The sequence below is a fragment of the Pituophis catenifer genome, unplaced genomic scaffold, assembly GCF_029215685.1.
Source record: "Pituophis catenifer annectens isolate HBS135680 unplaced genomic scaffold, rPitCat1.0.hap2 SCAF_2, whole genome shotgun sequence".
Classification (NCBI taxonomy): Eukaryota; Metazoa; Chordata; class Lepidosauria; order Squamata; family Colubridae; genus Pituophis; species Pituophis catenifer.
Window position 1 is genome coordinate 89,978,478 of NW_027256882.1, and position 13,723 is coordinate 89,992,200.

General features: G+C 45.4%; 1 protein-coding gene across 5 annotated transcripts in view; it reads left to right on the top strand.

Annotated features, from left to right (window-relative positions):
• UIMC1 (ubiquitin interaction motif containing 1) overlaps positions 1 to 13,723 on the top strand; it is a 120,216-nt gene that overhangs the window by 55,658 nt on the left and 50,835 nt on the right. For all 5 annotated transcript variants that reach the window (XR_011599997.1, XM_070937157.1, XM_070937155.1 and 2 more), the window contains exon 3: positions 3,501 to 3,591. Coding sequence is in view for 4 of the 5 variants with exons in the window: in XM_070937157.1 (XP_070793258.1) it covers positions 3,501 to 3,591 (91 nt within the window). In the remaining variant the exon portion in view is untranslated. The remainder of the gene's footprint in view (positions 1 to 3,500; positions 3,592 to 13,723) is intronic.

A 13,723-nucleotide genomic window follows, 5' to 3' on the forward strand; every position in this document is an offset into this window, starting at 1 on the left:
AAAAATAATAATACTTGTAGAGGTGGGGAAGATCAACATTGGCATGAGATAGAACTGCAAATAGGAACAAGAGGGAAAGTTGGAAATGGAACTCTGTTTCCTCTGTTAAATTTCATGTGTGTTCATTGTACTAGTGCTCTGGGTACCAAGGGAATAGCAATAGCACTTAGACTTACATACCGCTTCATAGTGCTTTACAGCCCTCTTTAAGCGGTTTACAGAGTCAGCATATTGCCCCCAACAATGATTTCCCTGCAACAATTATGGAAGCAAAATTAATATGCCTCTTCTCCTTTTCAAAGATCTCTCCTGGATCCCTTGCAGTTGTAGCAAGTCAGTGTGGAATTTCTCTCAAATTCCATACAAACTCATATTAAAATTAGTGAATAGAATCCATTATTTGTGAGAATGTAGAATAATGCAGTTAGAAAGAATCACAAGAATCATTTAGCCCCACCCCCTACATAGTCAGAGCTCCAAAACAAAGTGGATTAGATCTCGAAGACAACATTGGCCTACCAATTTATTTGCCCCCAGAGTTATTGGAAATGAGATGGGTGGCAAATAAATGTTTAAACAAATGTTTAAATATCTCTCCTCTCTCTCTCTCTCTCTCTCTCTCTCTCTCTCTCTCTCTCTCTCTCTCTCTCTCTCTCTGTCTGTCTCTCTCTATCTCTATCTCTATCTCTATCTCTATCTCTATCTCTCTATCATCTCTTTCCTGTAAGGGAAAACCAAAATTTTTACTTTGTACTTTTAGCATTGACTACCTGGACTAGTCCCTGCAGTTTTCTTGGCAAGTTTTTCAGAAGTGGTTTGCCTTTGCCTCCTTCCTAGGTTGGAGAAAGAATTATTGGCCCCAGGTCACCCACTGGCTTTGTGCCTAAAGTGGGACTAGAACTCAGAGTCTCCTGATTTCTAGTCTGATGCCTCTACACCAAACTAGTTCTCAACTGATACAAGGATTCAAAATATGTCTCTTTCCATTTTTTTCTTTGAATTTATACAGGCCTTGATATCTTTCTAAGATGCTGATGTTAGTGTGATGAACTCTTCTTATTACTTCAGTGTTTTCAAAGTAAACAATTATGAATTACTTTGGGGCTGAAGAAGAACTGTAATGTTATTAAACAATATATTTTTCACAGTAATGAAACAAGTCCTTGGTTCTGCTTTATTTTATTTTAATAGTACATTTTCTATGCTTTCTCATTATACTTAATCTGGCTCACATAATTCATGCTTATTTAAGGAACATGATTTGGGATTGGATCAATAGTCTGGTATCTGATGGGCAGATATCCAATTCCAATTGCATTCAGTTCATTTAGAAAGAGTTACATCTTGTGTTAGAAATCCAACCCAGCCTGATCACACCCACCAATCTGATACCTGCTATTTCAGCTTTTTCATTAACAATAGAAAAATAGCAGCCAATTAGTTAATAGTGCAAAATATATAGTCTTATGACCTAGAATCAAAGTAAATTAGTTTCTGAAAGCTTATATTTTCTCTTGTTTCAGATATTGTAAGAGCCTTTCGTTATTTTTTTAACACCTGATATGGCTACCCTTGCTAGTAATTCTTCACTGACATTTTTTAATTAAGCTAAAGCACAGGATTGACTGCAATGGAGCTCTGATTGTTCTCTCTTCTCATTTTTATCAATTCATTGTTATCCTCAGAGTGCAGTTCTTTTTAGCCATCTGTGAATGTTTAATTTGGTTCAAACAATTCATGCTTGTTTAATGAACATGATTTGGGATTGGATCAATAGTCTGATATCTGGAAATCAATCCCATGTACAGTAATAGGGCCTCCTATTCCAGAATGAAGAAGTGGGAGACACTATTTGTAGCTCTCTTGGTGTTGCTTTTATTTGAAGCTGAGGCTATGGTAGTAAAGGGCAATCTGAAGTCTTCCAGCTGTTAGTCTTAGCTGTTAGACTTAGTCTTCCATCACCTCAATTAACCTCTCCAATGATAAGATTATGGGATTTGCAAGGTAAAACATGCCTATCCCTAGCATATGTACCTCAGGCTTTGCAACCAGAGTATATTTTCTCTGTATATTGAGGATGCTGATTGACTAGAAAAAAAGTATTAAATCAGTTGGTTAAAGTATCTTCTAATATTTCACTTCAGTTTTCTCCAAATCTTTGCTGCAATATCTGTTTTCATTTTGATTCCTTGGTTAGCCTTCTCATATATAATGAATGCTCCATTTAAATGGACCAAGTAGTTTTGGCATGCTTTTCACATTCTAGTCTCTGTCAATATTCATAGCTATTTTAATGGTTTTTTTAAAATGAAATCAATATTAAACAACTTTGCTTTCTCTACTGATATTTCTTTTCAAGGTGAGCAGCAGACTAAGGTGTGTTGCTTCACTTACTTAAAGCAGTCTGTTATTTTACTGGTTGCAGTTCATTCTATGCTATTATCCTTCTCATCTTTTCTACTAACTTCTCCTATTGCTATCTTATGATTATATTACTTTGTTGTTTGTATGTACACTGAGAGCTTCTGCACAGGATACAAATTCCTTGTGTGTCCAATCACACTTTGCCAAATAAAGTATTCCATTCCATTCTATGTAGGCACATTCTTGAAGAGGACCATTTGATTTCATTTTAGCAATCTCCCTACATTTCTTTCTTTGATCAGTTTTTATTTTTGTCTCTCCCATTATTAAAAAGTGTCCTGCATAGCTGCACCAATCTTGTTCACTGTGTTCTGGTCTTTCCTGGCATGGATATGGTCTACAATTGTGCCTCCATTGTTACACACTGTAGAATTGAACTGTCGCCGACTACTGCTTATTATGCTGTTGGCTTTTTAAAATATGCTTAGCTGACAATTTCAAGAGGTTCAAGAGGTTGATTGCCATTTTGAAGGATGTGACCTTCCCCCCCAGCTCAGAGGGAACCAAATGGATTTAGTAGAGTAGACTCTGATACATAGCAGGGTGGCTTTTTTCACTACATAAATTGGGATTCTTTTTCTCCTGATGTTTTTAGTCCTTTTTTTTTGAGGAAATATCTTTGCTGGTAGAGACTTTCCTGCTGGATTAAGGAAGTATCCAGCTATACTGTGCATGCTAGCTGCATGAGCTAATACAATTTTTATATTCCTATCAAATTTTGAATTTTCCAGCAAAACAACTTCTCATTAAAATCTCATACAGCGGGTACTTGGCTTGGCAGTGACTGACGTGAAATGTATTGTCTTCTCTGACATGTGTTTGCTTGTTTGTCTGCATCTCTTATTGCTCATTATATTTATCATACGGCTCTTTTAATAGCTACAGAGTGTTCTTTTCTTTGTATCTGAAATTTCTCACCAACTGACTCTGCATTTATGCCAGTTCTTTTCTTCTGTTCTTGTTCTCTTTCTCTGGCCTGGGAGATTTGGACAAAGGTTAGGCAGGGGGCGAGGAAGGGCAGCAAATAGGATGCATCTCCTGTAGTTTATATATTTACCATATTTTTTCTTCTGCAGCAAGAGTCCAAAGAGGAGCATGATCTGCAGAAGAAAAGAACAAAACAGCAGCTGGATAGAGTGAAGTTCACCGCAAAAAGAAAAATTACACGTAGGTGTCACATGTCTGGGGGAAAGGAGATATGAGAGAATGAAGAGTGCATACTTTTTTTAAAAAAAAATCCAGCTTTTACATATGTCAAACATATATGTTGATGCTTAATAATTTAGTTTATATGCATGTGTAAGTGAGGCTGCAGCTGTGTTCTGGTATGTTGCTCCTACTCCCCAATATATCTAAGATGATATCTTGTGTATTTGAGATCGGAAAGATGAAAGGAATTATAAAGGTTACTGGTGCTGTGCTATATGGAAACCCAGAGTAAGAATGAAAAGTGGTTTTTATCACCTTCATATATATTATTTAAACTAGCTGTTGCAAGATTTGGTGCCGTTCCAACACATTACATTTTGATTCACACAATTGCCAGCCAGCATTTGCCTTTATTGGTAACTGGTTTTTGAGAATTGAAATCTATCTGGAATGTAAGAATTTGAGGAAGGCTGGCTAAGCTCTATCTAAAGGCAGCCTTGCACTCATATATTTTATGCTTGGTAGCTTGCCATTAGGTGAAGAACGCACACCCAGATCTATTCATTAATCAATTTAATCCAAAAGCCTCCTTCAAGTTTGTATTAAGTGAGGTAATCAATGAACAGCAACTGGAAAACTAGGTTCCATTGCTGCCACCAACTCTTCCTTATAAATCAGCCTTTGGGAAACGAGAGGATTGAAGGAGAGGTCCTCACCCCACTCTGGGTCTGGCTAATGACAGAATGGGAAACCAAACTAAACTAGGTGTCTTTAGCTCAACTAAGCTGATGTGGGCACTAGGAGGAAACTGATTAATTCCAGACTTTAAACAAAAACCAGTGTTGTTATAGATGCCAGAAGAAGATACAGACACAACACACAGTTAAAAAGAGTTTAAAAAACACAAGTCTAATACAATTCTAACTGTAGGGAAACAACTCCAGTTTCAACCTGGCCTGAAATTATTCCCTTATTTAAGATGCCAGCTTTCTATAAATTTCTATAGAATTCTTTCTATAAACAAAAAAACTATTTTCATCCAGAACCCCTTCTTTTCCTTTATTGATTCTCAGGGGTCAAGTCAACTATGGGAAGATAAGGCTGGCTTGTTCTTTAAAAGGCCAGTTGCTCCCTGTTACAAATTTGAAACCAATTCCTAATGGCTTCCCAAATATATCCATAGAGTTTCCTTGGTTCAATAGGGAAATGGTGACTATTGCCATTTGGTATTACCTCCATCTAGCCCTATAATTTTGGTAGACCCTGGTGATATAGCTTCTTAGGTAATTTACTTGAGAAACAAGTAATAGATTCATGAAGTTGGAAGGGATATAAGGACATGTCCAGGATTTGCTGAACCCATTCATGATAGGAAGATTTCAAGGGTGTTCGTTGTTTTAGTTTTTGAAAGGGTTATTTCTGATGGACCATTAAAATGTAGCAAAAAATAAAATAATTCACGGAGCAAATTTTGGTTTAGTCTCCTCATGATAGCTTCATGGTTTTATTCTGATTCATAACATATGAATTCAGGAGCACCTATCCTATACCCAACAGTATTTGCCCACCCAATACAATCTGGTAGAAAGGCTCCCTTCATGTCTCTTTGCTCAGGGGTCCTCTATAGCAGGGGTCCCCAAACTGGGCTGCGGACTGATATTGGTCTGTGGCCTGTTAAGAACTGGGCTATGCAAGCATCAGGTAAGAGAGTGAAGCTTCATCTACGCATGTGTGGGATCTAGGTTGTGCATGAAACTATCCCCCTGGTCTGTGGAAAAATTGTTTTCCACAAAACCGGTCTCTGGTGCCAGAAATGTTGGAGACCGCTGATCTATAAGGGGTCACAGAAACAGGTTTCCCCTATTGCTGAGCCGCTGAGTGACTCCTATTGTATGCTTTAGAAAGGCCCTTAGAACCTGGCTATTTCAACTGGCCCCAGGAGTGGGTTATTTTAATGTGTTCCCTCTGGAACCAGATTTTATCTTTTTGTACATTAAATGGTGCCCCAGAGTTTGTTAAGTTGACATTTGTTTTTAACCTGATGTGGACATGTTGGAATATATATCGCTCAGAATTCTTGGTGAATGGAATAAGCCCAATAAATTATATAATGTTTGCAACTTATCTGATCTGAAACTATATGAGATGCATTTGTGAAAGCAGTCATTGTACTCCAAGCAGAAATTCAAGTCAGTATTTAAGAAGTCTTCTCCGCAGATTTTTCTAATGGAAAACAAGGCTATATTCAGGAATCTAAACTAGTGGAAAGCTTTTGTGCTTACTTTAACTTCTACACTATGTAAGCGCTTCTCCAGGTCCTTAAGGATTCTTTCATACCAAGATATTCTCCATAGTAGGTGGAGCGGCCAGGATGGGTGGTGCTAAGTTGCTCTTGATTGGTGGACTGAGTCTGCCATAGTTGTTAAGTCCCGCCTATGTTGCCTAGGATACCCAGCTTTTGACTCAGTCGTTCAAGGTGGTTAGGCGTGTGGATAGTCTTCTCTCCCTGTTATTTTCCTTTCTACTTGAAATTCTGGTTTTTGATCTTGCCTGTCTCTGACTTCTCTTTTGCCTCTGGTCCACGAAGGTATTGGTTTTCCGATTTTAAGGGGGAGGGGGCGGATCACCTCCATTCCCTTTTTTTCTTTTTCTTTTTTTTTACTCGATAAGCGCTTCACCTTTCATTCGATCAGTTTGCGCGCCTCACAGCTGTTGCGGGCGGCGTGTCTTCCGCCGATTACCGACTCGCCTTGGTGGCTGGGTGGTTTTCCAACTTCAGCTGTCATTCTCCCGGCTTCTTTTTTCGGGCTGTGTGTCAGTGGCCATCTTGTTTGCCGCGCGCAGCGCGTCTTTTGAGCGGCGTTTTGGCCGCTCAAAAGACCGTTTCTTACTGGAGCGAGGGGTTTTGGGCAGCTTGTTGCTGCGAATTTGGAGCCGGTGAGCAATTTTTCAGGCAGATTGTCAGCCGCCAGTTCCTCGTTCATCAGTGAGGCAGTTCGGGTGGACTTTCAGCCGCCATTTTGTTTGAGGTTCGGGCGGCGAGTTGGCCGCCATTTTGGTAGACGCCAAGAACGTCTTTCACCTCGGCAGCCTCAGCACCTCCCGGACTCGTCCTTCAGTGGGCAGTTTTGAGTGTGGGGTCTCGCGCCCCCCCAACCTTCGTTAAACAAAATAAAATAAAATTTAAATAAATAAATTTTAAAAAAAAACACAGGACCCGCTTCTTGGGTGGCTTGTGAGTGGGGTCTTGCGCCTCTCTCTCCCCATTCATCCCCCAATAGAGGGGTTGGGGTGCTCTATTTGTGGGGTTCTTACGCCCCCGATATCGGCTCTCTGGCTTCTGGCCTTTGAAATCACGTGTCTTAACGGTCCCTTCTGGGTTCCGGACGTCAAGGCGATGCTGCAACGGGTTCTAGTGGGGTCTTGCGCCCCCTTCTTTGCCCTGAACGGCCCTACACCCCGGCGGTTGCTCTTTTGTCGCCATTGTTCCAGCTAGGTAGGCACTGAGCAAGCTTCTGGTGGAGCTTCGCGCCCCCCTCTCTTACTGTGTTTTTGTTTTTGTTTTTTTTTAAACTCTGGCCCAACCTCTGCTCGACTTCTCCTGGACTGTCCCTGTGGCCTCCAGACTTTGGTCTGCGCCCATTACCGTATTAGACAGTTAGCAGATTTAAAGAATCAGTCACTGTAGAGGGGACTCATCTCCCTTTGGATCTCGCTACCAGTGACCAGCCTTTGGAGCCCCGTCATGCGCCTTCCAAGCATTCGCTTCCACGCGGGCCGAGATGCGCAGGGACAGGATGCTGAAGAAGCTGTGTGAGCGGGCTGCCAGACCTTCACAAGCAGCACCAGTGTCCTTACCGGTTCCACCTTTGGTGAGCCCCGGACCCCCAGCGTCGGCACATCCTTCAGACCACTTGTCCTTGTTTGACAGTCAGCTGATCATTCAGCCGGACAGCTTGTGGGGTCAGACAATGCAATCTATGCCGACTGGTCCTTCCCGGGCTTCCTCTCCTCACCAGCTCCTGGTGGTACCCCCTCATTCGGGGCCAGCGCTTCCGGACGCTCCAATCCTCCTCTCTCTAGACCAACTGCAGAACATCATTGCATCGGCCTTACAGCAGTCTTGGGCCCAGCATCGATCTCCTCACAATGAGCATTTGGTGCGTTCTGACCGTTCTGCCATTTCACATGAGGCAGACTGTGACGATGCTCTTTCCATAGCCGCTCCTGACTCGCCTATTTCTTCGGCAGATAGTCATATTTCTTCTCGAGGTGGCGTTGACCTGCTGGAGCGTGAGCTCTCGGAGGATGAGGGAATGCCTCCAGAACAACCAGCTTTCACCAGCCTTTTTCCCCAAACATTGTTTAAGTCCCTGCTCTTTAAATCCATCAATACAGCTGAGCTTGCTTCCTCCCAGGCTGCGCCGGTGCCGCCTTCCTCCACATCTTCAGGAGACCTGGACCCCCTCTTCACGGAGCCTCCAAAGATTGTTGACACGATCCCCACTCCACCTCTGTTTTTGGAGGTCGTCAGGAAGCAGTGGGCTTTACCTGGCACGATGGTAACCCCTTCGACTACAGATCGGAGAAATTTCAACGTGTCCTCCGATTTAGCTACTCTACTTCAAATTCCTTCTGTGGACGCACCAGTGGCAGCGTTGCTCCCCAGTGCGACCATGCCAGGAGACCCGGCTGAGGGTCTCTGCCCTGAGGAGAGGAGAGCAGACCAGGTGTTACAGCGTGCCTTCCAAGGGGCATCTTGGACCGTCCGATCCGCTTCCATGACGTCTTTCTTTAATCGGATCACGCTCCTCTGGTTGCGCCAACTTCAGGAGTCCTTGGCCTCTGACGATATCCGCGTACGTCAGGATTTAAACAAGATCATTGCGGCCGTACAATTCTTGGCTGATGCCACATTGAACGCAGCTCATTTAGCGGTGAAATCCCTAGCTTTTGCGGTAGCTGCCCATCGGCTGGTCTGGCTTCGTCACTGGCAGGCGGATGCCAGGCACAAATGGCGGTTGGTGTCTGTTCCGTTTGCGGGTTCCAAGCTGTTCGGGAATGGTTTGGATGCGTTTCTTATGGAGACCAAGGACAAACGGAGGGTTCTACCGATTGTCTACTGTAGGGGCGAACCTCGCTTTCATCCTTATTCATCTCACTCGACTTACCGAGGTCACGACGTGGGTCTTCCTCTTCCTTCCCTTCCTCCAGGTTCCAGGGACAGTCCCAGTCTCGTCACTGTTATACCCCAGACAGGGCTTCTCGAGGTAGGCCTTTTGCCAGCAAACGGCCCTTTCGTGGGGGAGGGGGTCGCTCTTTCCATCGCCATCGCTGAATGCAGTCCGAGCCCACCCATCGGCGACAGATTGGATCTGTTCGCCGCTCGCTGGGAGGCTACTACTTCGGACAAATGGGTCTTGGCCACCTTAAAATCAGGATTGGCACTTGAATTCCTCTCCACTCCTCCTCTGTTGTTTGTCAGCTGTCCATTGTCTCGCAATCTCCAGAGGTGAGCCCTCATGGAGGCTGCTGTGCAGCATCTCCTTTCAATCAGGGCTATCCAACCAGTTCCTGATCCCGACTGGGGATCAGGTTTTTATTCCCGTGTTTTTTTGGTTCCGAAGTTATCGGGGGAGTGGAGACCAATTCTGGACCTTAAATTGCTGAACCGGTACGTTGCATACTGTAAATTTAAAATGCATTCCTTGAAATCCATCCTCGACGGCGTCCGGAGGGGCGATCTCTCATCCATAGACGTCACCAAGGCCTACCTTCATATCCCCATCCTCCCCGCTCATCGGCGGTTCCTTAGATTTTGTTACGCTGGAGCACATTATGAGTATACGGCCCTCCCCTTTGGCCTTTCCTCCGCTCCACGTTCCTTCACAAAGGTGTTGTCCGCCCTAGCAGTGTCCCTTAGGGCCAAGTCAGTTCGCCTGCAATGTTATTTAAACGACATTCTAATTTTATCTTCGTCTCCGTTGCAGGCTGCTTTGGATGTGCAGGTTACCTTGCTGCGCATGGCTTCTCGATTAATTTTAAAAAGAGCCAACTTGTCCCTTCTACCTGGATCCTCCATTTGGGGGCGGTCATTGATTCTGTGGCAGGGGAGGTTTCCCTATCGCAAGATCGCCAGGACAGTTTAAGAGCCCTGGTGGCACAGGTGGAGGCAAGTAGGTTGGTCTCGCCCCGGGTTCTTTCCCAACTGTTGGGGAAGATGATTTCCATCATTGGCATTGTCCCCTGGGCTAGGCTGCACTCCCGCGATCTTCAGTGGTTCCTCTTGCCATTGCAGAAGGCGGGTAGGGGCACTTCGACTCTCCGGGGCCCGGTTCCCCTGTCGGTATACAGATCCCTTCGGTGGTGGCGGTCTCCGGCGCTTTCAAAGGGCTCCCTCTTCTTCGATCCGCAGAGGGTGGTAGTGACCACGGATGCGAGTCTGCAGGGCTGGGGAGCCCATTGTCTGGGACAGACGGCGCAAGGCACGTGGAGCAGTTGCGAATCTTGCCATCCGATCAACTGGCTGGAATTGTACGCGATATTCTTGGCCCTTCGAGCTTTCCGGCATCTCATCTCTGGCTCCTGACCCTCCGCTTCGGCATTCCAGAGATTGATCTGTTCGCAACGCCAGTGAACACGCAGCTCCCCTGCTTTTTCACGAGGTACCCTGCTCCTCGTGCGGCGGTCACAGATGCTCTCAGATCCCCGTGGCCGACGGGGCTACTGTACACCTTCCCACCTATCCCTCTCCTGCCACAGGTAATCCGCAAGCTGCTATCGGAGCGAGCGGAGCTGATTCTGCTAGCCCCTCACTGGCCTTGGAGGCCTTGGTTTGCAGACCTTGTTTCCTTGTCGGTCGCTCCTCCTTGGCGCATTTCTCAGGCGGAGGGCGTCCTGACACAGGGGACACTGCGGCACCCGGACACTCAGTGGTTCAATTTGACTGCCTTAGAGATTGAGCGGCGCTCTCTGAGGAGCGTCAACCTTCCGGTAGACGTTATCCAGACGATTCAGGCTTCGCGGCGGCCTTCCACCGACCGGATCTATTCGGTGACCTGGCGGTCTTTCTGCATGTGGTGTACTTGGCAAGAAGTTTAACCTCTTCACGCCTCTATTGTCGACATCCTGGTCTTTCTCCAGGAGGGTCTTGCCAAGGGTCTGTCTCCTAATACACTGCGCCGACAAGTGGCGGCCATCTCCTTAGTGCTTGCCTGCAGATCTCTGGACTCCTTGGCTCAACATCCGCTGCTACTCCGTTTCCTGAGGGGAGCCTCTAATTTGTATCCACCCACCTTGCATAGGTACCCTACCTGGGACCTATCGCTGGTTTTGAGCTCACTTACGGGTCCTCCGTACGAGCCTTTGCGGACTGCCAGCCTCCGTTTGCTGACTTGTAAGGCCACCTTTTTGGTGGCCATTACCTCGGCTCGCCACATCTCTGAACTGGCCGCTCTCTCCACTCGGAGTGACCTTTGTATTTTCCACGTAGACAGTGTTGTCCTCTGACTGGATCCTACTTTCATGCCCAAGGTGAACACACTTTTTCATTGCACGCAAGAACTTACCTTGCCCAATTTCTGTCCGCGTCTTACACATCCTAGGGAGCGGCGTTGGCATACTTTGGACGTACGTAGAGCATTGAAAGTTTACATTGCGAGGACAGCTTTCTTCCGCAGGTCTGAATCCCTCTTTGTGTCCTTCCTGCTGGGGTCGCTTGGTTCCAAGGTATCATCTTCTACCATCGGGCGATGGATACGTCACACGATCTCTATGGCCTATGACCTGCGTTCCCTGCCACGTCCTCCTCGGGTAACAGCGCACTCCACCCGCAGTGCAGCGACATCAGCAGCCTGGGCTACCCAGGCTTCCTTGTTGGAGATCTGCCGGGTGGCTACATGGACTTCTCCATCACTGTTCATTTGCCACTACAAAATTGACAAATTTGCTTCGGTGGACGCCGCCTTTGGACGTCGGGTGGTACAGGGGGTTCTTTCGGGGGAGGGTCCCTCGGTCCAACCTGGCCCCACCTGTTAATTGGGGCTGTGAACTTGGGTATGTCCCATCCTGGCTGCTGTCTCCACCTACTATGGAGAAGGGGCGTTGGTCCTACCTGAGACGCTCCTTCTCGTAGGGTGGAGACAGTGGCCAGACCCTCCCTGCGCCAGTCTGGTCTCGGTCTTTTCTCTTCTTACCTTTCCTGGTCATCCACACGCCGAGTCTGTCATTTTTTCCCTGCCTTCGCTAAAAGCTGGGTATCCTAGGCAACATAGGCGGGACTTAACAACTATGGCAGACTCAGTCCACCAATCAAGAGCAACTGAGCACCACCCATCCTGGCCACTGTCTCCATCCTACGAGAAGGAGCGTCTCAGGTAGGACCAACACCCCATCTCTAAATTCCTTTACAAGAAAGGAATTTGGAAAATGGAAGGGCACATCTGTTTATGCAGCATACTTATGAGACAGGTTCGTTTCAGTTGAATATGAAATTTTCAGCACATAAAGTCTTGGAAATTTTGGATCTCTTGTACTTGTTTGGAGCCCACTAATGTCAGCCTTATAAGGTAGAGCAAGCTAAGAAACTGTCACGAGTTTTTCCAGGATTGCTGTGGCTACTTGCCTACTCACAAACAGTATGGTTTCAATCAAGCCATCTCCTGTTGGCAATTACCTGCAAGCCTTCCCCGCCCTAGTTAATTGCAGGTTAACTCCCCATATAAGCAAGGACCTTTTCGCTTGCTACTCGGGCCTAGACTCCTGGTTTAGGCCTAAATGCACAGCTCCTGCAAGAAGCTCAGTGCAACGCCGCAGATGGGAGAAGAATGCAGATAAGGACTCCAGACGCCGTTGCAGAGAAACTCCCATGGATGCTTGCCTTTTGCTGTTTTGAAGCACGCAAGCTATCATCGGGACTGCTGCTGGACCTATTTCCTCCCACAAGCTTCAATCAATGTTTGCTGTTTGAACTGTTTTTACTTCAGGTGACTTTTAGCTGTGATGTTTGTGCTGCCCCCATTTTGATTGCCTTGATGATGTATCGACGCCGAAGCTGCTTACCTTCATGCTAGCTTTATTCTCTTGTGAACTGTTTCGGTATTGTGGAGAGGGATCTAGGGAGATAGCCTTGCTTCACATACCCAGATAAGACTCTGTTTTAATGTGCTTTCTTAAAGACATAGTGCTTTTTAAATGTTTTAAAGTAAATTATATTTTTACACAAGACGCCTCTGTCAGAATTATTTCAGTCTCAGTGTGTTTACTCATGAGCTGGTTCACGGTCCGGGGTACCCCTCAACCCCATTTCATAACAGAAACAAATGCTCATGTGCAGTGGTGTGATAGTAAATGCATCACAACTAGCTACCAAGCCACTGCAAGCCACTGCATTGGTGCACTAGGAATTGCTACTCTGCTCTCAACCAGCTCATAAAATTTCTGAAAATGTAACAGTTGGCTCCTGCAAGCCAGCTCCAGCACATCACTGTCCAGCACACCACTAAAGTAGTTTTATAAATACTGTAGCTATAGAAGTTTAAAGAATAGCAACATTAACAGAATCTCTTAAATCTGAATGTGCTCTCCTCCTCCCTCACTTTATCTTCATGTGAATTTGGGAAGGGCCTGTCTGAGATATTTACTGAAATTACTGTAGTTTTTTTGGAATGAACTTATGCTTTCCCTCTTTGATTGTTGCCCTGGTAACAATTCTATCCACTGTCCATCAAGGCTATTTTATGTGCCCTCTATATCTAGCTCCTTCTAACTAGATCCTTAGTCCAAACATTGGTAAAGCATGGCCTTAGCCCTAACAGTGCTGGCCTAAGCAAAAGTATTTGCATTTCTCACTCTCTTCACTGCTTTGGATGCAGGTCTCATCCACTATATTAGAGCAGTCAATTAGCAATAATTAATTAGGCACATCCATTTACATGTCTGCTCTTTTATTTATTAGAACTATAATTAGCCTTTTAGTGTTTATTTTTAGGCAAATTAAGGTTCATTTCTTTGAAATAAAAATGCTGTCTATGTTTTAAAGGATTGCTTGAGTTTGATGACAAATTGGTCTCTTAGAGAAAAGGCTGATATGCAGAGGATGGGGGTTGCTTGGCCTTTTCCTTGAGGATTTAGATTCAGCTTACTCAAGCAA